At 39.1% G+C, this 27460-nt stretch overlaps 2 protein-coding genes across 25 annotated transcripts in view; one reads left to right on the top strand and one right to left on the bottom strand.

The window, feature by feature from the left end:
• LOC145996124 (coiled-coil domain-containing protein AGAP005037) overlaps nucleotides 1-27460 on the bottom strand; it is a 1065133-nt gene that overhangs the window by 131737 nt on the left and 905936 nt on the right. The window lies entirely within an intron of this gene.
• Nucleotides 1842-27345, top strand: LOC145996491 (neuronal pentraxin-1-like). Its single transcript, XM_083132991.1, has 4 exons — nucleotides 1842-2094; nucleotides 8581-8686; nucleotides 22183-22388; nucleotides 26626-27345. Exons 1-4 carry the CDS (start codon nucleotides 1954-1956, stop codon nucleotides 26917-26919), a joined length of 747 nt encoding a protein of 248 aa, XP_082989117.1. The 5' UTR covers nucleotides 1842-1953; the 3' UTR covers nucleotides 26920-27345.

Genomic DNA, 27460 nt, shown 5'->3' with positions numbered 1-27460 from the left:
CTTCAGATAAATTGAATAAACTGACGGTGGTTATTATACATAACATAAAATAAAAATAATAATAATAAAACTACTCCCCGATGTTTAAAATGAACATTAAGAATTTTTGTTTCAATATTTTACAATTTAAACACAAAATGTAATTAATACGTTCTAGAATGTAATTTGATAAAATTCAGTAAATCACTGTATGTGGAAGCACGTGACTAACAACATCGTAAGGCATGATGAAAAGGGGGGGGGGGTGAAGTAGTTTAAAGACAGTGAGAGGTGAATAAGAGGAAAGAAAGAAAGAAAGAAAGAAGAAATCGTAGGAGAAATAATGAAGGATATGAAAGATAATAAGAGAGAGATGGGGTGGGATAAGAAAGCAGAACAGTGAAGATTTAAATTGGCCCGTCCGTATTGAGCGACATGCATAAACATTACCATGCTTACTCTCTTGATTTGGTGTAACGAGAGCTTCAAGAATTGAAGCCACTGCAGCGGCATACATAAAAATACATTCCTTAAACATAAGTAGGTTGGAAGAGAAAAATTAATGAAAACAGTCATGGACAACATGCCAAGCAATACTTGTGTGCAATGTACACTTCATTTTTCTCTTAAAAAGAGAGAGAGAGGAGTGAAAGGAAATGGATATTAGAGGGAAAAGGTTAGAAATACAAAATATATTACAACGAGAAGCTTAATGACACAAAACATTACGAAACAAGGGATGTAAAAATGGAACTTTCACTCCCGACAGTAGCTGCAAGGCGATTGAAATTCGTGCATGTGAACAAACCAAGTGGGGCAGCTGTTCTTCATTGGATAGCTTAACTTCTTTCGTGCAGAAACACTGAGAGCATGACCTTTAATGTTCACGAGCAGAGAATCTCCAAGCGAGAGACTTGGAAGCAAGCCTTCGCAATCTCCTCCATAAAAAAAAAAAAAACAAGACCATACAACCAACCGCCACATGCACAAACACTATTTGAGACTTGGAACCCTTGCATTTTAGCAAAGCAAATTCCCAGACATTTGCAGGATTTTCCAAGTAATTTTAAAAATTATTTCCAGGCCATTCTTTGGTGTTCTAAGTTCCTAATAACCCAATTTTAAGAGTTAAACTGCAGTGTTCAAAATAAATGGTCGACCTCCGTGGCGGAATGATTACCACAGCGCGCTACGACGCCAGGGGTCATGGGTTCAAATCCCGGTCTACGCATGGGTGTACTTTGTGAGTATCCCACCATCAATTTCATCACCTTCGCGATTAGCCAAAAGTGGCAGAAAAGCGAACAAAAATAAACCAAATCTACAATTCATTAAATATAAATGAACAAAAATAAACTAGAAAAACATTTTCGTGTAGAAAATCTCCAAACAGAAAGCAGGTTCAAGTTAAAAATTGATTTCTTAACAAAAAACAAAAAAACCTGCAAGTACAAGAAAAACAGGATTTTCCTAATTTTTTCAGGGTTTTAGATGTAAGTGGGATCCATGAGTATTACCGTGCAAATTGTCCACCCCCATGTTCGTGCACTTTATTTGACCAAATAAGAGCTTCAAAAATTCAAAGAAAACCCAAGACAAGCTATTGACAACTTATGCACCAGCATACATAAAAATCCATTGCTTAAAAACACACAGGATGTAAGAGAAAAATTAATGAAAATAGTCATGGACAATTTGCACGGTAATACTCATGGATCCCACTGACATCGCTCGTTCTTTGGAACGAGGAGAGAGAAAAACAACTGACTAACGATCACTTTCCTCGAAAGTTCTTTACGCATGTAGCGCCGAAAGCGAAACTCTGCCACTTGTTCGTTCATTCGCTAACCTTTACCTCTCAAACGCGGAGCTCGAGAAAGCAAGCAAGCCATTTCGCCTTGCGACACCTTCCCTCTCGCGCGCCACCTCTACACGAGGGGCTGGGGAACGAGTGGCCGGATGTGACGTCACGCAATGGGCGCCTACCGCAGGATCACTTGCTTCCTCGCCATGCTCAACTGGCTCTTCGTTCAAGCCGGGGATGTCCGGGTGTACAAGCATCTGGAACTGTGCAACATACAGAAGGTGGCCTTCACCCAAAAAGGGTACATACAGGTGAGTTTTATTATTTAATTACGTTTATTTCTGCTTCAGGGTTAACCGCGACGTTAAAAAATTGAGGCCCGGTTTTCCTGAGGATCCTCAACCACTAGTGCACGCAGGATTTTCCGGAGGGGGCTAGAATTGCCAAAATGTATACAGTGGCGTGTCCAGGATTCTTGAAAGGTGGTATTACGTAAACTTTTTTATTAATCCAGTCCTCATGTTGCGATTTTTTCATTCTTTTGACGTTTTCTTTAAGAATACTGGGTCAAAGAGGGGGTATCACCCCCCAGACCCACCCTTGAGCACGCCAATGATCACATAGCTTCTCTCTAGGCGGAATAGACTATAAAATATGTTGCAATTGCAGTTTTTACCCTTCGTTTTGAAAGTTGTTCAAAGACAAAAATTGACACCGGGGACCATTTTAAGGGGAGTTTGCATTCACCACATTGGTTTTTCGAATTCTCAAAATTCCGGGAGGGGCTGTATCCCCCTCAGCTCCGCCTGCGTACGCCAATGTCCTTAACCATCGAATACTTAGATTACCAACAATGTGGATTAAGTACTGTGTGCTTGTATCACAATATGGCCAATGTCGAAGAATTTGCTTTGTTGTTGTGGCATCACAGGACCTAACAGTAGAGCTCAATTGCTTATTATTTCAATTTGACTTGATTAAAATTATAATGGGCACGTAAGCAGTAAGCCTATTTGCATCCTTCACCAAATATAGAGGCACTAGCCCTTTAACAGCAACGAATGTTTTTAGCACGCAATGCTTCTACTTTTAACTATTCTGACAACATACCCCACAGAGAGGTCCAGTGCTGTTTGAACAAGCCTCTTCAAGTCTTCATGTTAATATTTCCAGTTTATAATATTAAATATTAGTAGCAATCAAATTACTCCACTATATCATAGTCTGCGAGAAAATTAGTAGTATTCGATTAATCGATCACCCGAGATGCACGACTCTGTAGATTCACCAAGGTATTTGAAACCCTCACATGAGAGCAATGGCGCTAGTGTCGCTAGTTAAAGTCACGGGGAAGTCTGTAGATGGCACATTTTCCGAAGTTTCAGAAGTCTTGGAGCTGCTATAGTACGTAGACCGATAAACGCTGTTTGATTATTGAGATAAGCTGATGATTTTCTTCTTGTTCCTTGGACAATTATACCTTTTTTCCACAAGATGGCGTCTCCTGAAAATCCTTTTCCGTGAATTTAAGGGAAATTAAGAGAACGTGATGTCAAACATTGCTGCACGGTGAGGACAACCAACGCGTGATACTCGTACATGTTCGGGTTTGATTCTTGGCACGGTTCGCACGGAAAATACGTTGAGATGAGAAATGCTTCTCTTCCGCGAGTTTAGATGATGAGACTCACAGAGGCTGAGTGAAACATTACTAAAAGGACAGAAAATCCCAGGAAACTACATCTCTGTGATTTTGAAAACATTGTAACATGCAGTGATTTTTCAGCAGATAGAAACTTACCCACAGTTCAGTTCCGATTTGTACAATAGCCGCTCTCCCTCTTTGTGGAGAGATTTATTTCGTTTAACATATTACTATTGTGCTCTTTACAAGAAATATACGTTAAGTACACACACATTACAGTGGTCACAATTTGGGATTAGAGTAAAAGTGAAGTATAGATTAAAGTAGTCACTGAAGAGTGAAGTATACGAAGATATTTCAAGGGCCTTAGTCCCAAATAATTAGTCAGTAGCAGCAACCAATGTATTGATTACGATTGCATGCTTACAGGATAAGATTGGCCATTTTTGGAGGGTTCGAAGCCTCAAAACCAAGCTTTAATGAACAGAATGTTGTTAAAAAAAAGTTCTTCGCCTTGATGTTATCAACGTGCTGCAAGCTGGTGAATGTTGTATATCTGTAGATGAAGAAGAATTAGGGATGGTAGAGTGGAAGGCACAAGTATTACCAAGCAAATTCTCCTTCACCATGTTTATTGCTTTTGAGTTTCCGGGCTCTCGCCTTTGCTTTGTTGCTTGTGGCACCGGGTTCGATACCGGTGGGAGTTCCAAACTTTTGGGATTGACCCAGCAACATAAGGCGAGGGGTTACAGTTTCGCACCAGCTGTACATTCATTTCAATATCGTCGGAATAGGCACTGCTACTAAAAAAAAAAAACTACTACAAAAGATAGTATAAGTTTCTCCCCATGTTGCAAGTGAAAACGATTTTTAAGTCGATTATTAAGGGGGAGGGACAATTTCCTCTAGGTCTTCCTCGCTGAGATAGCCCCGATCACTGTTGCCAACTTCGCTATTTTGGAGCCAGATCTGGCTCTTTCGTGCACTCATTTGGCTGTGAACTGTGGCAACCGCCCCCTGCTCTACTATGAGGTCACCACTGGCTCCGGTCCACAAAGACCAACTTTTACCATGAGTGTACATTTTGCACGTGGCATGATTGTTATATTGATTGCGTCACCCACCCCCCCTCTTACTTTTATATAGCGCCGTGACTAAGATGAAAATGACAATATTGTTATCCGAGAATCCTTCATTTTAGATTTCATATGAGAATCAGTGGATTATTGAGATGGGTGATGCCGCCAAATCTAAGCATTGAAAATTTAGAACATAAATTGCCATCACTTTAAAGCTAATGGTAATAGCAGCGCTCCCAACCCTCTGACACCTAAAATTATCCTAGGAGGCACTTTATGCAACCTTCGTTAATCTAGCTCCTTGAAAGTCATCTTTAGCTCTATTAATGATGAAATTTAGCTCCTTCATGCACACCAGGTTTGGCAACACTGCCAGGATGGCCGCAGGAGGCAAGGAGAAATGCATTACGCTTATGGGACCATATTTTTATTCGTTCTCTCTGGAATATCAAACATCCAATGACGTAAAAAAGTACATGGACGGAAAAGGACACGTTGAACTATGCCATAGTAGAAGGAAAAGTCGAAATTCCCATTTGATTAGCCGTAACTTGAAGTTGAAGTTAATTTCCCATATGGAATGCATGGGATTCTGTAAATACATATTAATCATATTTTTCAAACATCGTGTTTAGCTTACTAATCAACTTGAAAAACAGTTTCCACTTGCAACGTGGAGAGAAATTCATACTTTCTTGAATACTAATCCCTTTTTTTAAATAGCAGTGCCCAATCCGACGATATTGAAATAAATGGTACGTAATTGTCTCTCTTCGCCTTAAATGAGATGCGATCTGTAAAAAAAATATGATGGATAAGTGTTTACATAATCCCATATATTCCTCATGGAGAATCAACTTCAAGTTACGGCTGATCAAATGGGCGTTTCGACTTTTCCTCTGACAATTAAAATCTTCAATGTGAGTTCTTTCCGTTCCTGTGTTTTTCTACGACATCGGAAGTTTGATATTCCCGAGAGAACAATTAAAATAATACTCCCATTAGCGTAATGTATTTCTCCTTGGCTCCTACGGTCATCCTGGCGCACACCTCCCCTGCAGCCCGCCGCGGAGGGGAGAACCTGACGTCTAAAGGTGGAAACCCTTCCTTGCGAGCTAGTTACTTCAAAGCAAGACTAGCGGAGTCCGGTCTAGAAAACCAGAAACAGCAACGATAGGACTCGATGCGCTGATGAAGTGTCACCAAAAGAAAATCTGCCTAGGAGGCCTTGGGTCTGAAAGAACCGTTGACCACGAAGTTCAATTTACACACATGCACACACCCTCTTCCAGGGTTGCCAATGATACATATGCTTTTCTCATTGGATTAACCATAATTCTGCTCCTGAGTTAGAATTGCCAGACGTGCCGTATATACGGGATTGTCCCCTTTTTTAAAGAAATGTCCCGGTATGCCGGAAAATGTTCTCGGGACGCCCATTTGTCCCGCATTTAGGCTAGCTAAAGAAATAACGAATTCAAATTTCAAAATCATTTTATACAACAAGAAATTAATAACAATTTATAACTAACCTAATTGGATACCAATTACCATTTACCACTCAATCCTCATATTAACATTGATGTAGAACTGCTCATTGTCGATTGTAGAACTGCTCATTGTCGAATAAGAAGCTACTCACGACTGGCAAAGGCAGTTCTGGTTCTAATCCAGCTATCCATTGTTTCTTTTCTTGGTCAACGGAATCAGAGTGGAGTGGATAATATTCAGGGCTTAGGTGATGTAAAGAGTTTTCTTTCATTTCGTCATGCCAAAAAGAAAGTGTTCTTATATTAGTGATTATTCTAAAGAAAGGTCCTATTAAAGGACGCCAAGAGTTCATTCAAATATTAATATATTTTGTCAAAATGTTAAAAATTAGGGATTAACAGTGCTTTAAACAGCAATTGATTTTGTAATGTTTAAAAATGTTATAAAAATAAATTTAACTATATCCATGTCTATATAATCTGCATGTCCCGTTTTTTTTAATTTTGAAATCTGGCAACCCTATCCTGAGTGTACATATATAGTCCAGACATACCTCGTTATTTGCATATGTTACCCACGGTTCCGTAAACGCAACACCAACTTCTTTCACATATTAAGTTACACAGAGACAGGATTGCATGTCGTGCAATTGAACGCGTTTTCAACAATCTGGACAAAACAATGTGCGTTCTAAGTTGTTGTGAATGTAACAATTGACCTCTGTACACATGGACAATTAGAAAAAGAAACAAGCATGCGTGTTATCGTTTCCCGATCATGTCACGCTCTGTTTGAGTAACGTACGCATGGAAGAAATACGGTGCACTAAAAGTCATGTGTATGTGCTGGATGAAAGTGATAGTTAAGTGAGGATACTGGGTTTGTGGTCCCTTGCAGAACTGAATAAGGGACCATAACGAACAGCTAGCGACAACTTTAGCAAATTGGAGATATATTGTCACTGCTATGACGTCACATATTTATTGTCTGCTGTGCAAACACGCTAACAGCAGTATACACTAACCTATCTAACCTAATTAACATGTTTTCTTTCTGCTATTAGACGCATATTTGAGTAGGTGAGGCAGGTCAGATGTTGTTGTGCCGTTAGTTATCTCCAAGTAGCTTCAGCTGCCGCTAGCAACTCGTTGATCCTTACCTCTCCCAAAAGTACCTCGAGAGTTACCGAGTGCCTTTTGCGCCCAACCCCGATATTCACTCACCGTTAAGATTCTTTATTTTATTTGTATAGAGAGAAATATAGTGAAAATCAAATGACTATAAAATGTCAGTGGCTTGAATTTTAAAAAAACATTCACAATGTCGTAGGAATTGGTGCATTTAGACTTGTATTTGGAAGTTCAATGAAAATTTCAGATAATCAGAGCTTGTATTTTTGGTCACAGAACAGTCAATCCAATTCTTTATTCAGTGCATACGAGAATCTGTAACTTGTACTATTATGTCACTGATTTGATTTTTGTAAAGGTGCTGGCAAGAACTAGTTACATTTGATTAGGGTTTCGAGGATCCTCATGACAATGAGTAAAGTGAATAAGTACATTAAGACGGTAATTAACTTAAGTGTACGATGAAATGTTTATGTGGCATTAAACTTGGGTTTCTGATGGGACATATTGACATTGAAGAAAGATAATATACATTATTAAAACAGGGCAATTACACAGAATACTGGCAATATTAATAATTATCCCTTACAAACCATAGCAGTTTATCGGTATAGCATTGTGAGTGATTTTGTCTGGTCGTCGAATGCTGAATTTTCTACAGGTCACGAAAGAGACCAAACAACACATCTTCAATGGTGATCGATTAAATAAATCACTATTACGCTTCGCTGTTCTGCCACTTTTGGCTAATTGATGAAGAGACACAAATAACACCAATACCCATGCCGGAATTCGAACTAGGGAACCTTGGCGTCGTAGTGCTCTCTGATAACCAATCAGCTACGGAGGTCGGGAGCACCTCCTCGTAATTGCGCTGTAGTTTTGGGCAGGCGGACAGTTGTGGGAATTTTACCTTCAGCTTCTGGCCTGTCATAACGCACATCCTTCATTCCACCAATATTTCGAATGTTTTCCCTTTGGGTACAATAAGTCTCAACAATTGTTTCTTTATAATGATGCATTAAGAAGCGCATGTGTATTGTCGTCTCAATGTTGACTTGCAAAGAGCCAAGCATTTTAGAAATATCTCGCACTCAAAGTTGTACATTTTGCAATTAGAAATACTGTGACTCGAATGGTACAGTCAACGGCAAATATATTAGTAGGCAAATTGTCCATCTCCATTTTTATTTTTTATTCTACACCCTGTGTTGTTTTAAGGTATGGTGTTCTGTTGATGTGAAGCAGATACTGTCCTCTGCTTATTGAGCCATATATTTCATTTCATAATCATCATATTTGTCGTGGAAAACAGACTGAATGAAAATGGTGATGGGCAATTCGCCTACTGTTTCTTTTTCCGTTGGTTGTACATGCTGCATTTATTAATAGAAACAAACTGAACTCAAAGAGAACATTCTGAACTCAAACTAATTGCCATTTCTTTTGCAGTTTCTTCACTTCGAGGTCAATTTCCCATTGGTCCGTGAATTCACTATGTGCCTCTGGGTGAAGAGCTCCAACTTAACACACAACCAACCTCTCTTCTCGTATTCAAGTAAGTATTTCCTTAGAATTTGCTTTCTCTGATTTTAGCAAAAAAAAAAACTTTTGGATCATGATATACTGCAGTGCCATCTCAGGGTGGCCACTCTAGGACAAGTATAATTCCCGGTTTTCAAGGCAAACTTTCCAAAAAAAATCAAGGGTACACGCAGATGTTTTCTGTATTTCAAACTTAGGTATTACCATCTCTCACCACCCACCCACCCACCCACACACACACACACAAATATATTAACAATATATAAATGGTCTGTGCGATTCCAGTGTATCCAAAAATTCTAATTCAATTCAATTGAGCGATATATATACGAGGTGTGGCTAGAAAAAACCGGATTAATGTTGTCGACAAACGACAAGCGCGTCAAGGTCAAGCGGTGCATGAGTGTATAACGTGATATCCTGCCTATCCACTGTGTGATTATCCAGGGTTCGCGGCGCTCAGTTCCGCTGTAGCTTGTGGACGAAGTGAACCGTATGTCTGTGCTCCATCGGAAAAATGTTAAGTGTGAAAGTGGAACACCAGATCAATTTGAAGTTTCTTATGAAACTCGGAAAATCCGCCACAGAAACTTATGGTTTGTTGAAGGAAGTATACGGATATGAGTGTTTATCACGCACGCAAGTGTTTGAGTGGTTTCAAAGGTTTAAAGAGGGACGAGTAGTGATCGCGGACGACTCGCGTCCTGGAGGGCCTTGCACGTCAAAAACGGAACCAAACATTGCAAATGTCGGTGAATTGATTCGAAAAGATCGTCGCTTGAGTATTCGAGCTATTGCAAAACAACCAACATTATTAAATTACGGTGCTGACGACCCTTCGTGAGCGAGTAGGAAGACGACGACCTGATTTGTGGAAAAGCAAGTCATGGATTATTCATCAGGACAATGCTCCTGTCCACATGGCATTGTCAGTCAAGGCATTTTTGGCCAAGCATGGGATCACAGGAATTTAGGTAAAAATGGCAAAGGAAAAAATGGCAAGAACAGAAATGGGAAATGCAATATATTCTGATTTTATGTGAAAATTGAGATATTATGTCTAGCGTTGCATCATTTGTAATTAAATATAATATAATTTTGATGTCTTAACACTGTCTTTGAATAGATAAATTGTATTTGATGTTCCCAAAAATTATTATTATGCCGTTTAAATTCTTCATTCTTTAATCTGGTAGAACTTGCGGCTCCTATAAAATCACATGTTAATGAAAGGTGACCTTTTTGAATAATTTCAAGCATGTGAAATGAAACTTGGAGGGTAGCATAGCAGGTGTTTTAATTTTGACTGAAAACAAGTTTACATCTTGCGCGCACCTGCTGACCAATCACACGTGTTTAATACAAGTATGACTTCACCCCAACCCTTATCTACCCCCAGCACTAATTTGTGTCACTCGTTCCGCTCAGGGAGACGAACTTGTTTACTTCTTCGAAATGGAAATTGTTAATTGTTAGATCGCAGAAAGGTGGAGAGAAGCTCTTCTTCCTAGGATACGCGTATACAACAGTGTCTGATCTGAAGAATGTTATTAGTAGAGCCCGGAAGTTCAGGCATTTATTTTCGTTAAAATAGGCAGGCAAAAAGGCATTTATAATGTGGAAAATAGGCACTAAAATGGGGAAAAAGGCAAAATAAACCGAAAAAAGGCACATTTGGAAGTCGCTTACTTTTATCTATAATTTCTGGCAACATGTTAAAATCTACATTGGAAAGAGCATTTCAATTTTCTCCGTCTTGATTGCACGTAACTACAAGGTGTTTTTTAAAGTTCTCAACATTCATTGATTGTAGTCTGTCAGAGAGAATGTTTTTCATAATAGAAAATGATCTTTCTACTTCGACAGAAGTTATTGGAGCATACATAAAACAAGCTAATGTAGCTGGACTCATTTTGGTAACAGCATTTTCACCTTTTAGAATATCACAAATTGTTTTCAGTTGTTTCAAGTCCTCATTTGCACTCACTACCCGTTTGCACTTTTCCGCAACAGCTGACCCCTTTTCTCCTGGCACTTCCATCATCTGCTGCATAGATTCCTCGTAGATTTTCATGGATGCTATAATTGTAATTGTCTCTGACAATGGACCATAATGTGCAAAAATAAACTTGAATAGCACAGGAGTTTTTTCACTTCACGAATTGAAGCCGCTTCATTTTCTGGAAGAGCATCTATCACCTCACTGAATTTTTCAAGGTTGTTAGCATAATATATAGCTTCTGATATCCAGGTTCCCTATCTGGTCAAGACTGGTTGCGGAGGTAAACTAAGCTCAGATGGAACTTCCTTAAATTTTCGGGTTCGAAAGGGAGATTTCAGAAATATCTTCTTTGTGTTCGAAATCAACCTGTCCACTTCAGCAGTCAATCATGCACAAGGAAATGTTAACCGAAAGGCAATATCCTGACTCAGCATGAAATACTTTTTTCTCACACTTTTCTCCTTCAGCAATGTTGAAACATGTGTGAGTTCAATATTACTTAAATAAGGCGAAAATTATTCACATAATGACCGGAAGAAAAATAAATGCCAACAACGTTTTTTGGGAGAAAAATAATTTATATACACATATTTTTTTAAAAAAAATGGTCAAATTTCATTGAAAAAGGCAAAAAAGGCATTATAATTAAAAATAGGCAGTGGGGTCCCAAATAGGCAAAATGAAACGGCTTCTAAAATATTCGAAACAACATAAGAAACGTATATCCGGAAAAATTGTATCAATATATGCAGTAGATAAAAAGAGGCATTTTGCCAAACTTCCGGGCTCTAGTTATAAGGTGGAGGTGTGCTGACAGGAATAAATTCAAGTGTCGAGGAATTTTAAAAACAAATTCATATAAACAAAATCCTATATATTCCTATGACCATACGCATCCACCTGATTACGATACTGTAAAGATAGCGAAGTGTCGTAATGATATGAAGAATCGAGCTAAACTCACGGCCGGTGTACCATCGCAAATATATGCAGATATTCTTCAAGGGCAAGAAGATTGTGTTCGTGCACGACTACCTCGGGAAGATACCTGTAAACGTACTATGAGAAATCAACGTCCGTGCAATCCAAGTGATCCTAGAACACTAGAAGATTTGATTTTGGACGGTAAGAGAACATTTAATTTATTTATTTATTTTTATTTATCAATGTGATACATATTGTTAGTTAAATACAGAATTGTAAAGTGACGAAACCTAAGGTGAACATATACTATCTTTGTTAAATACTGCATCAATGTTTTTCTTCCTTCCGAATTACATATGATTTGCTTATAACAATTATTTATATTTCCCTAGTTTTGGAAGCCAAACGCAACCACTGGATATGTACACTTCGCAACTTCTTATTTGACCGCCCCGAAAGAATTCTAAGTCCGAAAATCGTAAACTTAGCAACATTGCACTTCAGCGCCAGCTGAGAGTAGCCAACTTTGAGTTCGTCATTCAACTAGACGAAAAACGCTGCGGTGAAAGGATTCCAATTTCGCACATTCCATGAACTTATAAACTATCAATCGCTAATATAATACACACTGAAACTGAAATAGTAAATTGAAATAAGAATAAGAATGAGAATCGTGCGAAATTGTAACAATTCTGCGTGCTCGACTTGATATCACATAGGTTTGAAACACTGAACAGGGGTTTTCTCCACCTGGAGTAAATCGCCATCAAGTTTGAGTAGAAAGAAACAAATTTCTTAGGAGTTTATGCGACATTTTATTTACAATGCCCTGCACAATATCGAACAGATCTAAAAGAAATCATTTATTTCACGACTTGTGGAGAAAACATGCTGGAACACAGGAAGATCGATTTTATCATAAACATCTACGTGTTTGTAAGGGAATGTTGTCATTAAGTTAACGTAGAGCAGTTGGTTAGACGCTGGTATCCATATTTTTCAACATACTTGAAAGGTCGCGGGTTCAAATCCCACCCTCTATTTTTTTTTTGTGTGTGTGTGTGTGTGTGTGTGTGTGTGTGTGTGCTAAACAGAGACAATTGATATTTCAACACTGTAAAATATCCGATGCACACTTCAAGGGATGTCTCTTCTGCACATTTTCTCCCTAAGAAGGTTAATGCTTATTCAGTTGCTTGCCAGGATTTAAGGTTAAAACTTTTTGTATTTTAGCTATTCGTCATAAGCTGAGTTAACACACATTATGACTAATTTACATATAATATATATGCATTCAGGATGCTGTAGGTAATGGTATTTAATCCTGGGTTCGAATCCTGGTTAGGCATGGGTGTTCTTTGTAAGTGTTCCTTCATCAATTTCATCATCCCATCACCCATTCTCATCTTCGCGATGAACCAAAAACGTCACAAACGCGAAGTAAATTAAACCAAATCATCAATCAAGTAATGGAATTTAAGATAAGTATTGTGTACGCTCTTCACTCCACAACTAAAATATTAATTATTTCAAAATACTAACACACAAACACACACAATTATAATAGGAAATAATCCACTACATTGATGTATTGAATTTTTGTAACGAACGGGAGAGTTTAATGTATTCAATTCGCTAAGATTGGTTATGTGATGTCGTTTATTTAGTAATGACTGTTCTTGTTCCCCTCACTTCGATCTTCCAATGCATCTAAATCTAATAATAAATCCCCAATAAACGTAAGTAAATACCTTTTGCGACCGAGGCCGATGCGATAAAAATCTACTAATAACTATTTATATATTACGTGACATCTAATAAATGCAAAACTTGAGAATGATCATTAATTCGGCACTGCTTTATATCCAAAATACTTGTCTAATTTCAACAAAATAATACTGTTATTTCAACAGAAAGTATATCTAACGAACTTTCCACCAAATTCGCAATATTCAAAACAGCCACCCTCAGACTTGCTTATACGTTACTTGATTCTGCCATTCCACGTGGCACGTGATTCAGTAATATAATTGAAATGGTTTCCGAAAATTCTAAACGCTTCATCATTACTGCCACCTCCTGATATACACAGAGAGATCATCCAAGAACAGTATATATATATTTTACGTCCGATGCCATACTCCTTCCGAAAATAAAATTCGGCAGCATGAGGAATCGCAGTTACGACCACGCTTGCCAGTAACAAGCACGTTATCCGTCATCCCTTCAATCCCTGAAGATAAAAGAGCTCTCGAAACCTCGGAAGCCTATCCAGAAATAACCTCGTTGATATCCCGGTAAATCCTCTTCATCAAAGTTCGCATGAGTTTAGGCAAAATTTGAGCTAAAATACACTGCAAAATACCGGGCATTTGTGTAGAGAGGAACTTATCCACAATCTGTGGCAAAGAAATGTTTGGAGCACTGGCAAGTGGTCGTTGCCGCAACCATGTTAGGAAACTTTTTGTCTATTTCCTTGTAGAACAGTTGGTAAGACGTGTATTTTTTTTATCTAAAATGAAAGATCACAGGTTCAAATCCTAGCCGCTCAATTTCTTTTCTGTTGAAGTGAACACAGAAGTACGATATTTACTGAATACAAAAAATTTGAAATAATTAACCTTGAATATAACAGATTACTCTATGAAAAACAAATCGCATGATTACAACTCTAGAGTTTCAAGAGTATTCCTTACGCATACTTTCATTCGACTTCTTGTGTATATTTCTATAATAACATGAGGTTTTATATAAAGCAATGTGTCCCCAAAACTGTTTATTGTTCAATTTCCAACATGAACATTGAAACTTGAATGTTTCGGTGATGTTGCATTAAGACCCGAAGGAATCAATTTTATGAGTGGAATAGATTTATTATGTGAATAAATATGATGTTGCAATTATTGTTTTGGGGAGAAGATCGTTTAATTATTGTTTTTATTGTTTTTTTTGTGGACGAAAAAATTGTGACAAAAACTTTACTAAGTATTACATAAAAAAAACGTGAAAGCTGAGCCGGGTTTGAACCAATACCTCAAAGAGAAAAGATGAACGTAAGAAGATGTATGCTTGTCTGAAACGTTACAACTACGCTACAGATGTTCCGAACGTGTGTGCGTGTTTAGTAATACCAAATACTTTTACACATGGATGTAAAGAGCACTCGTTGTAGCACATTTGTCATAATTATTCTTTATTTATTTATTAAATGAAAGTAATGTAATTGTAAATAATGGTTAAATTTATTTTATTATTCTTGACATCCTTTTCTGGTATGAATTCGTACGAAACTTTTCATGGCTGAATGTAATTGGAAGTCGTCTTTGAACCAACTGCAGCATCACGTGATTAACTATACCAATAGAAGACCTTATTTCCTTTGAACTACGCTCTAAACAGAGGCATGCAACATTTCTTTCTTCAACCTCGCGAAGAATGGAGCACTACAACAAATCCACAAGAGAAAGGGTGATCGGTTTGATCGAGGGAGCTGGATTGTCACCTGGTTTAGCTGGCGAGCAGTATGGCGTTCCAGCACGGACAGCAAGGAGGTGGTGGGCTCGATACGAAGAAACTGGTGAGGCATCACGGAAAAGACGCGAGAGCTGGGGCCGTGTTTCGACACCAGTGCAAGACGATCGGCTGATAGCGGAGTGTGAAGCCAATCCATTCCAGTCAGCCACTCAACTCAAGGCAAGGGCCGATTTTCCTGGTTGCCCACAGACAGTTCGGCGGAGGCTGGCTGCTTCTGGTTTACGGGCACGAAGGGCAGCAAAGAAGGAGGTCTTGACGGATGCACACAGAACTGATAGGCTAGCATTTGCTGAAGAAAATATTGATAGGATTTGGGATAGAGTAATCTTCTCAGACGAGAAAGTATTTTCTACTGCAAATGATGGTCCGGTTCTGGTCTACCGGCGTCAAGGACAACGATTTGATCCCCATTTTTTTGCTAACTCACGTCGGCGTGGACGCGTGAGCGTGCCTGTCTGGGGTTGGATATCTCTCGGTGGCGGAGGTGACCTACACCGCATAGAAGGACGTCTCAACGGGATACAGTATGTGCACATTTTGGAGCATGTTATGGTTCCTGGCGTGCGAGCTTTGTATCCCGAGGGAAATATTGACTTCCAGCAAGACCACTCCTCCATCCATGATTCAGCCATCGTTCAGCGTTGGTTTTCTGAACGAAACGACATACATCTAATTGACTGGCCACCCATGGGATGCGACATCAACCCAATTGAAAATATGTGGGCCGAGGTCGTTCGATGTTTGAAAGAAAGCTGGCCCGATCCACCACCTCGCAGAAGTGATGAACTATTTGACCACGTCAACAATGCCTGGAATGAAGTGTGCACTTCGCACAGGTATATTCGACATCTTGTGCAATCCGTTCCTCGACGCCTGAGACATGTCATAGATGCAGGTGGCTACTGGACAAGATATTAAATAAATGTTCAATTTTCCCAAACAGTCCTTTTCAGGACTAACAAATTAAAAAAAAATACACTCGTGTAAGAAATAATTTGGAACCTTTCATATATTATTGTCTTACAGGCCTCAATATAAATAAAAATATCCAGATGAAGTGAGGCTCGAACCCTAATCAAAGACACAAGTGGAACTGGAAATGGGTGCCTTTACCGGATGTGCCACAAAGCTACAACAGAATGAACTCCACAGCTAATACAATATCTTAATTTTTGTTTTCTATTCATGCATACACCTATTCTATCTGGAAAACGGTTTTCTTTTAAAGATTTAGATCACCTATTTTTAATCCTAAAGATCGTAAAGCATAACCATTCATTAGTTATTTCCTTGCTTTGTTGGGGATTTTCCTGTAACGAAGGCACTGATTTGCAGCTAAAATCGAGCTTCCCTTACCTGCTGATCTTACCGAATTTAACACATGTTCGTTTATCGTTTGTGCAACAATGGCCTTCTTAAATTATGTTACATTGCACCTCTGAGTGAGAGAGAGAGAGAGAGAGAGAGAGAGAGGAAGAAGTTGTGTAGCTTGTGGAAAGCAGGCTAGAATTATATTCAACACTTCATAGAAAAATATATTGAGAAACTGGAAACTATGGAACGATGTTTTCGCGAAAGGAAAACTTATGTAAGAGGAAAGTGAACATGCAGATAGAGTAATTTTAATCACAATGCCGAGCTGGACACAGTAACGACGTTACAAGAAAACAACCTCTAGTTACCTTCAGTACAGAAACGTCTTGTCAATTTCTTAACTTATTATTAATGACTCATAATGTGTGTTAACACAACTTATGACGCACAGCTGAATGAATTTGATTGAATTTCTGACGAGTATTGACGAGCATATAGGGCCTTGGCCTATCTCCCGACTGCCAGTCTCCTTCCCACAATTCTACCTAGAGGTGTGAGTTCTTCAACTGGTATGAGGTGACGTGGGGTCAGCACGTCGAGCCCTCAGCCGTTATAGAAGATTTTTATGACCGGGTTACGCTACTCAGTCGTAACTTCCAAGCAAAGAACATTCTATTTGTATCAGTGGTGTATGCTGGTTCTAACGAGTGGGTAATCTCCGACCTTTTGATCCTCCAACTCCAAAAGTTTCCGTGCAATTTATGTCAAGCTCCATATTGGATTTAGGAATATTGTGTCGGAATATTTGTCTTATTGCTACGATCACAATCAATTAATTCTCGTTATTGCAGTTTACTATACGTGTAGAATTTCAAATAATAAAACAAGACAGTATTATAAAGCTATAAAAAAGAGCCTGTGAAATATAAAATGAAAGACGTGCACTAAGGAAATAAAAACCCGCAATATTAATTTAAGTGCAAAATTCAACTTACTCCAGGACCCGATCACTTGTGCCGTACCACATCCAAAGCACGCTGTTTGTCCAGTTCACGTCAATACGTGTCTTTGCGAAAGATTGCAGCTTAACAAAGGAAGTTATGTGACTTTTGGATTTTTCATGTTTGACACAAGTGTTGCAAAGATTACAGTATCAGCCACGCGTCCATACATTCTTTTCAGCCCCGAAAAGTAAGCACGGCCAACAAAAATGCAAAGCTTATTAACACTTATACTTCCTGTCAACCATGGTGTTTTGTCATAATTTGCTTGCGAAAATGCCTCACATATTCCCGATTTTGTCTTTGTGTGTAGAAATAAGTTCAAGCGATGACACTGGCCTACCTGTATTAACAATTTGCAACTTCTCCTGAAAAGATCTTGTTCCAAAAGGTTTCACCAGCAAATCTTGTATCACATCCATTACCCTTTAACACAGCACTATCACGACAAACACTAACACCTTAATAAATAATAAACACGAAGCCAACGACTACACGCATTCAGTTTCACGCGCCAAACTTCTGTTGTTGTGCTCCTGGCTCAGAAAGAAATTCCCTATGAATGATAAAAAAAATCCCTTTCCGAGCTCGAAATGACAGGTTTTTAAAAGTTCGAATCATTGCAGGTCAGAGCCAGAATTTTATTTCGGGATGGGGATCATCCCTTATTAGCAGCCGCCACATAAAGTTGAAACAGTGGGGTTAGAAGTCCTGAAGATGAATCTCAGATTATTACAACGTATTATGCAAAGTGTTTAATCCTGCTAATGAAGTAAAATTAATTATCACTATACACTTTTTAAATTAGATATTTGTAGGATTTCGGGGAGGGGGGGTTTCAGCCCCCCCGAGTCCTCCACCTGGTTACGTGCCTGATGTGTTTTTTTCGTTTATGTTTAATTCGTTCATCTTCATCACTATTAATCTAAACAGGCGGAATATAGCAACTTAAATTAACTAATATATATAATTTATTTTTCATATGTTTCCCTTTAAAAAATATTCAGTTCCGTGAAAGAAGTATTCTCGCTGCTTTTGAAGATTAGAGAGGAGAAACAATCACTATTTTTGTAAATACAAGGATTGGGGGGAGTCAGCAAATAGGTGCTTTAATTTCTTAAGCTTTGAATTTTAATTCAGTTTGCTTCATCTTCAATATTTAAGTTTTTCCCTTTTGATAAATTTATGTTCAAGTAACAGAAATCAGCAAGACAGAAGCAAATGTAAAGTGAAAATTAGCGTAGAATTGGTTTGCCCATGTTATTCAGTTTTCCTGTTCTTCGCACTCTACCGGGTATGTTTTCCCTATTCAGCGGAGGGAATGGAGAGGCTCTGAAGGTTGAGAGTGCGACCGGTGGACTCTCACAAGAAGGAGCTTACCCTGGGCACGGAATCACCGCGCCTGAAAAGCAATGTTTCCTCCCCCTCTTTCCTTTCTCCTCCCTCCTCGCCAAGGGTTGCAAGGGAAGCGGGAGGAATGACGTCAGGGTGAGATTCCCTGTAGACATTCCACCGGCTGGAGAAAGGTTCCCGGACATTCGGCGGCAAACGATTGGAAGTATTCGCGCGCTGGAAGCAAGGAAATGTATGCATCGAAATTGGTCTGGAAGAAAATTGGGAAGAAATGTGTATATATATACATTTAAAAAAAAAAAAAAAATAAATACAGCCGGGTCATCTGCTATTACCTAGATGACCCAGAGTATACGCCGCTGATTTGTATATGTTTCTCTATTGTTGTTTTAAGTCTACTTGCTGCACAGACAGACTATTCGGTACTGGATCTATATTTTAAACTAGAATCCGAAGCAACGTGCCTCCACCGGGTGTTGAGCCCGGGACCCCTTGATTACAACATCCTGTTTAAGAACAGATATTAATGACATATAAGTTCTTAAAATACGCGTATGTGTTAACATAACTTATGACAGCTAAATGAAAGGATAAGTTTTTCCTACATCCTGCCAATCACTGAAAGTTTAAGAACATTAGTAGAAATATTACTTGAGGCATGCACAGTGGCAACGATTAGACGGGGGGGGGGGGGGTAGAGGAACAGTTGCCCTCCCACTTTGCTAAACCTTATCTCCCAAGGGAAACCCCCAGTTTTGACACCTTGTCCCATCAGTTTTGGAACACAATCGCCGCCACTGAGTATGCATCGCATAAATATTTACAGTAATATCATATAATCTTATATTACGTTATTACAACACTTCGTATTCGGTAAATAAAAAAGAAAACATAATCAGGAAGGGGTGGGATTTGAACCTACGATGTTTCGATCTTGACGAAAACAGTAAAAAATGAAAAGTGTTGTCATCTAACCAACTACTCCAAGAGATTTCTAACGAAAACCTCAGTAAAGCACGTTGATCTCAGTTGAAGAAACCTTGTGCCGGAGTTTCGAACCATTTTTCGCCAATAACCAAGGAAAAGACACACTTTGCAGAATCGTTTGGTGTTGTGCAAGGTATCTTTCATAAAAATTTCGTATAAAATCATCATGAATTTGCCTCCTTGCATTCAAATGTGACGGCAATTCTTTCCAAGTGGATGAGAACTTGTTCAGTGTTTCAAAATGCACATAAATTTACCTCTTTTCAAATTCAGAGCGAGGAATCTTGAAATATTTTCAACATTCGTATTTCTACTTAACATTTTTTTGTCTACTCATGTATTTTATTAGTGCTTTAGGGTAATTTTACTTTATGGAATGTGAAAGAATGAAAAAAAAAATCACGAGCGTTTTCATTCAGGAAGAAGAAATGTTGCAAAGTTGGCTACTCTTAGTTGGCTCTGAAGCGCTATGCTGCCAAATTTACGAATTCCGGACTTTGAAATTTTTCAGGGCGGTCAAATAAGAAGTTGAGAAGTGTACAATAAATAAGAATTGTTGCTGTAAAGCAGGTGAAAGTTTCAGAATACGTGCCTATGACTTTTGCCTTTATGGGTACAGTGGGATCCATGAGTATTACCGTGCAAATTGTCCATCACCGTGTTCGTGCACTTTATTTGATCCAATAAGAGCTTCAAGAATTAAAAGAAAACTCAAAACAAGCTGTTGACATCTTCTGCACAGAATACATAAAAATCCATTGTTTAGAAACACGTAGGATGTAAGAGAAACATTAATGAAAATAGTCATGGACAATTTGCACGGTAATACTCATGGATCCCACTGTACATGCAGTCGTTCGCATTCTAAAAAGGAAGAAGAATAAGTCTGTGGTAATCGTATTCTGATACCATATTACGTTCATGCAATCATGTAAGATTGATTTCGAACTGTACCACGAACATACCATTTTACATACTCAGACTAACAATACATCTAAGAACACAAGTCACAAATGTTACAAAATATAATAATCTACGAAAAATTGTTATTTGTAAAAGAATTTCAAATTTACCTAACCAACTTAAAGAAATCAACTTCAAGATATTTTATCTTGTAATAATCTTCAGTCTGTCAGATACAGTTGTAGCTTGTTCTGCAAAGTACACTAACAAAGCAAACGCATTGAGAGAATTCTCTTTTATCTTATTTTGCTTTTCCTTCGTCGATAAAAATAAATGCTAAACTGTGAAAAACTTGCCTCAGTATGTATGTATAAATTCAATGAAATTAGGATCTTTAAAAAGTTGACATTTTTCACGTCTACGGAGAAATTTCAAACCCTGCATCTATATATGTGACGAGTAAGGTTCATAAAACTAATTTTTAGCTGCATGGAAATGATCACTTGAATATGTTCATAGGTGAGGAACATGCGTTGGTAGATAAGAGCAAATGCTACGCTTAAAAAAATGTTAAAACTATTTTATTGCACGCACCACATCTTGTAGTTTACATTCGCCTATTTGGTTAGGTTTTGTACACAAGAACGACAATCCGTTCTTCTAATTGTGACAATCTGAATTCTTTAAAGTTACTTTACGTTCATCTTCTCGCTCTCTAGGCTACACAGAGATATAGGCGTAACTTGGCAGGGGCATGGGAGGCACAACCCCCTTAAGACAGTGGTTCCAAAAGGGTGCCTCGCGGTGCCCTGGGGCGCCGTGGTTGGCTTACAGGGCCGCCGCGAAATTTCCGAATATTTACTGAAATGACACTTACTTGTTAGTCCACACATAGTTTTAGAATCTGACCAAATATGTGTTGGGCGGTGAGGAAAAAAGGCTTGAAACACTAAGGGCGCCGTGAAAAGAAAAAGTTTGGGAATCCCTGCCCTATGGTGACCAACTCTCCCGTATTTACCAGGATCTCCCGTATTAAGGCGGGCATACATTAACGTAAAAATACGTCGAGGTTATTAAATTTTGCAGTATTTGGGGACCTGCGGAGGCCATAACTTTTCTGCATATACGCGTACCTAAAAGCGGCGGGGGATGAAAGGGCAGGTTGGGAATGGAAGGAACCAGCGAAGATAAATGCCCTGCTCTTCCCTCGGCCAAGACTGAGCTATTGTGAACAACCATAATGCGTGAGGAACCACTGCTGAAAGGTTGGCCCCTGGGGAAAGCGAAAAAATATACGAGGGTTGTTCAAAAAGTTTACACAATTTTAAATAACCCGTAAATTGGGACTAAATAAAGATACGGAAGTGTGCTTCGGCGCGTTGTAAAGAGGGGGAAACAGCAGCGTTGAAACGTGCACAAAAATAGTAAACATTTTCAGGTTTTCCAAGTGATTCTGGTACTTGAGAGTTGAAATTGTTTCTTCTTTTCCAGTGAACGGTGAAACTCGAGTCATCCGCTCGTGGTTATCTCCTGATCATACGATCCACATGGCGATCCACGAAGTCTCTGTCATTGAGATCCCCTTCCACATAGAGACGAATCGATGGTACCACATCTGCCAATCGTGGACCAGCAAGAGAGGAGACTGGCAGCTGTACGTGGACGGGAAACTGAGGGGCGTTGGAGAGCAGTGGTTGGTAAGTTTCTTCACACACACACACACTGGCGTTCCAATACAAAATTGAAACGTGTTGCAGCTGCGTTTGCCAAGCGCACACCGAATTCGACACGACGTGTAGTTCTCTCAAACCGTCTCAGGGAAGGTTTACCGCAGTTCCATAAGGGAGGCCGCACACCGGACGAAACATTTGACTCGAGTCACGTTGCGACAAAACAACGAAGGCCCGTCGAATTTGGTCACGCGTGGAACAGCTTACGACCAGAGGCGTCTCGTGAACGCATGCGTCAATTGTGGGAAAAAGGACAGCTTGCTCTGCGACGACATTCATGAGCATTTCTACATTCTAATTTCTCTAAAAGAAAGTAATAATTCTTCTCCCACAATTGACGCATGCGTCACTTCAGATCCAAGAAATGTAATATAATCTTAGTTCAGCGCTCTCGTGGAAAATAAATACTTCTCCTATATGAAGAAATTAGAATGCAGAAATGCTCATGAATGTCGTCGCAGAGCAAGCTGTCCTTTTCCCCACGATTGACGCATGCGTTCACGAGACGCCTCTGCTTACGACAAAACGATTTGCGCATGCGCCAATCCATTCACTTCAGGCAGAGACATCTAACCGCAGAACGGAAACGAGAGCAACTTGCAGCCAGCAATTAAACGAAGTCATTTGAACCTTCCTTAAAATGGTTAATATCGTATTTTCTAGCCGGCCCCCGTGGCAGAGTGGTTAGCACAGCGCACTACGACGCCAGGGGTCCCGGGTTCGTCCCAGCCCGGGCATGGGTGTTTGTGAGTGTCCGTTCATAAATTTCATCATGTCATCATCCATCCCCATCTTCTCAAATTAGCCAAAAGAGGCACAAGAAGCGAAGTAAAATAAACTAAATCAATCGTATTTTCTAAACAATTATTTGCTAGAAATATATACAATTCACAACATATAAACTGATACATCAATTCTACATGCACACTGATACATCGATTCTGCTGTAAACTGTTATACTCATAATGGAAAGTTACCCCGCTTCCCAAATTACGAAAGACAGACCTACTGCTTACATGGACGAAATCTGCTATTAGATTTTAGCCTACAAATTGACTCGTCTTGCCGCGTCGCACCTTATCGCATCCGGTGTGCGGCTGGCCTAATCATCACTTGAGATACTCATATAATTCATTCGATACAAGGTTTTGCGAGTACTACATTTTTTTCTCTTAGCAGTTCCCAAAGTTCTCTAGACAGTGATACCTATAATATTCAATTAAATTGATGTGCTATTGATTTTACAGTCCACAGAATTTCATATTTTTATCTTTAGTTGTTTCATAGATAGCAATTGATTATTATCATCAAGGAACGGACTTACATGTAAATACATATCTTCATACGATGCTAAAATCAATGGGTATATATTAAGAATACCGGAAGTATCTCAGATTTCTTTAAAATTCGACACACTCACTAATTTTGGCTTCGTAATCACGAATCTGGCGGTCACGTCTGGAAATTGAGAAATAAGCTTGTCAATTACCACTATGCCATAACATGGAAACCATGTTTCTGATATGAAGACGTCTTCCTTTCCGCACAACGGTCTTGCTACCTTAGTCATTACACAACGTTGCTCGAGAGTTGGCCAAAAATTGAGACCCATTGCATGGGGCGTTCATTTGAATATGAGAAAATGGCGTCTTGCGTAAAGTTGAAAAATATGTTTACCCCACAAACCATTCAGGTATATGTTTACCCCACAAACCATTCACGTAAGGTTAGGTTAGGCAAGCATAGTAAAAATTAAGGGTGATCGTAAGTGAAGTGCTCCCCTGTGCATAGCACCACGCCATGAAGGCGTATAGGGGGTGTGGGGGTAACGCCGTAAACATAGTTTTCAAAAGCTAATCATTGCAAAAAATAGTTGTTTTCTTCATAAATCAATGGTGTTTACTCCGTTCACGGACCCACTTTTTTTCGACTTATTTCGCAATTTCTAGACGTGACCGCCAAATTTTAACTGCAGATTCGTAATTACGAGGTCATAATTAGTGAATATGCCCAATTTGAAAGCAATTGAAGATACTTCCGGTATTCTGTATTTGCTCCAAATCAATGTTACTTTGCATTATCTTTGCGAATCGTGGTAAGTAAGCTGGAAAACGCTATTATCACTTTCCATATTTTAACATATATCAGCTTTTAGCACCTATTACATATTTTAGTTATTTTGTACGTAATTTCCATATTTCCAAAATTTCCCACCATACATTCCATATATCATTTTCCCTTCTTGTATAAAATATCAACGGTTTTCAGTTTATCATTATTCAGTTACGTCTGTATGACTGAGAAATGACTGATGGCTATTTCGACAAGTGTCTCTTAAAAAATGAATTAATTTTAATTCAATCTTGTATTAATGAATTAATTAGGTGTTTCATCTTAGTGTGATTCGTGGTTTTTCTTAGCCCGTATTTGGGGGGGGGGAGAAGGATGGCGCCTGGATTATTATTTGTTTTGTCTACCCCTAAGGGGGGGGATAACCATAATAAAAGTAGGGTTGAGCCGATACTCTCACCGATTTCCAGCGATACAGATACTTGAAAATTGTAATAATTAAAAGATACTCAAATTTTCATTAACAATAGTGTGCAAGTTTTCCACTCAAATTATTATATGCACCAATTGACCAAGATTTTTGCTTTACAATATACAAAAAATTACATTAGAATATTAAATGACATGTTATTTCACCAGAAAATTAAGTTCTTGAACACTGGTGCAAAATATAATCTGCTTTGCCTGTGGGGACATTATCTTCCGTGCAGCTAAGTAGCAAACCCACCTTCCTCATACCCCCTTCTACACTTTCGCGGAAATCCAAGTCTCTGAGGAAGAAAACGTTACATTTCGTGTCAGCTGTTACGCAATAATTCAGAATTGGAAGCCATTGGCAGCTGACGTCACTTTCGCTTTTTACCCTCAGAGCGAGGAGGTCTTGTTAAAGTCTGGACAACATAGCATAATTTGTTGCAGTGTTACGAAATAATGGAAATTAATATGCGGATCAAAATTTAAAAATGTATTTCCCATGGGCAACAGGGCCCGAAAAGACAGGCTATCAGGAAAACTTCATACAATTCAAATGGTGAAGTTGTAACGTGAAAACATGGATAAAAGACAGCAGAATAAGTTACAGTAAAACCTCGTTAATCCGGACTAATGGGGGTATAAGTTGACCGGTTTAACGAAAGCCCGAATTAACTGAAATAACCTAAAAGAACAGTAGAAAGTGCATAAAACTCAGTTTATAGCTACAAAACACGTTTATTATGGTGTATATAAAGGGTGTTCCGTTAATGGCAAAACAATGTGTAAAAAGCCAACCAGCGCCATCTCTTGGTGTTGAGCATTACTAAAAACAACACAACATCGTCGAGCGTACAGCAGAAACAGACACCTGCACGCGAAAGGATCACTGTTCACAACGCTATGTACTTTCATGTATTTTTATGTATATTTACAGTTCGCTCATGCTTTGTATACAATAAAGCCACGCATAATAAGTACGCGAGTGTTTTTTATCATAATCTCAGCGGTACGGATGAACAACATTCCGGAGCCGCAATAAAGTGCATAGGCCTAAATACACTATACAGTACAGTACATAGTCTGCGGGAAACAGAATTTCATCAGTGGTTGACTGCCTTTTCTTTGGGAAGTTCTCTTGTTGACTTCTAGCCACATTTAAAACCTTGCATTCTGCTATTTTCCCACCTTTTGCCTGTCCGGCTTAACGAGGTTTTACTGTATCTGAGCAAGTCAAAACCAGGAGAGATTGCCAATAGGGTATCCTAGGCTATAGCTATCCACATATACTTTTATTCGTTATTTTTCTATTTCACTGTACTAATCTTCTATAAATTCGTCACCAAATCCGTTCTATCAGCATAATCAGTATAACCGGATATCAGCATTCTCCGGATGTAGTAGCAGACCTTGTAATATCAACTGACTAGAGTTGACGAGCTGTATCTCTGCGGGTGACCTTGACTAATTCGCGCAGATACATGCCCGTAGATGCTACCTACTCGCCGTTGATTGGTCGACAGCTCTTACAAAGTTAGAGGAGAATGACACCCATTGGCTAAGGCAGCCGGTAGCTACTCCCTTTGCTACTGCGCAGCCAGTTATGGTCAAGGTTCACCCGCAAAGATACAACTCGTCTACTGTAGTTCATTTCTCATTCCAGCTAAAAAACTCCATGATTCCCGCGGGAGGCGATGCATGGGTGGGGCAGGAGGCAACGGACGAAAACAAAGGCCTCGACGACGGAGTCGAAGGAGAGGTCTTCGGGTTCAACTTCGTCGACAGGTGGATCGAGCACCGAACGGGCCAAAGGCTGCTTCACTACGGATACGAATTTTGCACCTTTGGGAGAGGCTCTCCTGTGAAGACAGCCCTCATCTCATGGGCCTACACTCCTGTGAGAGCTTTTGGTGGCGCCATATTCAGCCATGCAAACCCCGTGTGTGGACATTTCTAAGAATTGTCAACAAAAAAGGACCAGGAGTTGAGTGGACCATATTAGTGTGACGTCACGCTGCAAGATTGAGTCCAAACAAACATCTCTAGCCTCCGACATCAGTTATCAAACAAAATTGCGATGTCTATCGTACATCAATGTATGTTGCTATCTGTTGCGGGTCATTGAAACTGTATTTCGCTGCAAGTAGCACCGAAAACTTCAGCTTAATGAACGACATTATGCCTGTGATTACTTAACCCCCCTCCCCCAATACAACAGTAAGAACAGAGGGTAAAAAATCAGTCTCTTAAGTAGTAAGCACTACATTACAGGCTCACTTTTGTACCTTATGAATATATATTTAAAGTTTGCCAATGATTTTGCTAGCATGTTGTGAAAGAATGTATTTTTACTGTTTTATTATTTATGTGTGTACATACAACAGCTGAGAACTTTAACTTATAATAAATAAAGTTTATTCTTATTTAGTTAATATTATTTTCAGTTAAAAAAGCAATCCCTCTTAATACAAAATAAGTCCGAGAGTTAATTTATTCAA

This window comes from Lepisma saccharinum, chromosome 12, assembly GCF_977018435.1.
Source record: "Lepisma saccharinum chromosome 12, izLepSacc3.1, whole genome shotgun sequence".
Lineage (NCBI taxonomy): Eukaryota > Metazoa > Arthropoda > Insecta > Zygentoma > Lepismatidae > Lepisma > Lepisma saccharinum.
This window is presented reverse-complemented; position numbering and strand designations above follow the sequence as displayed.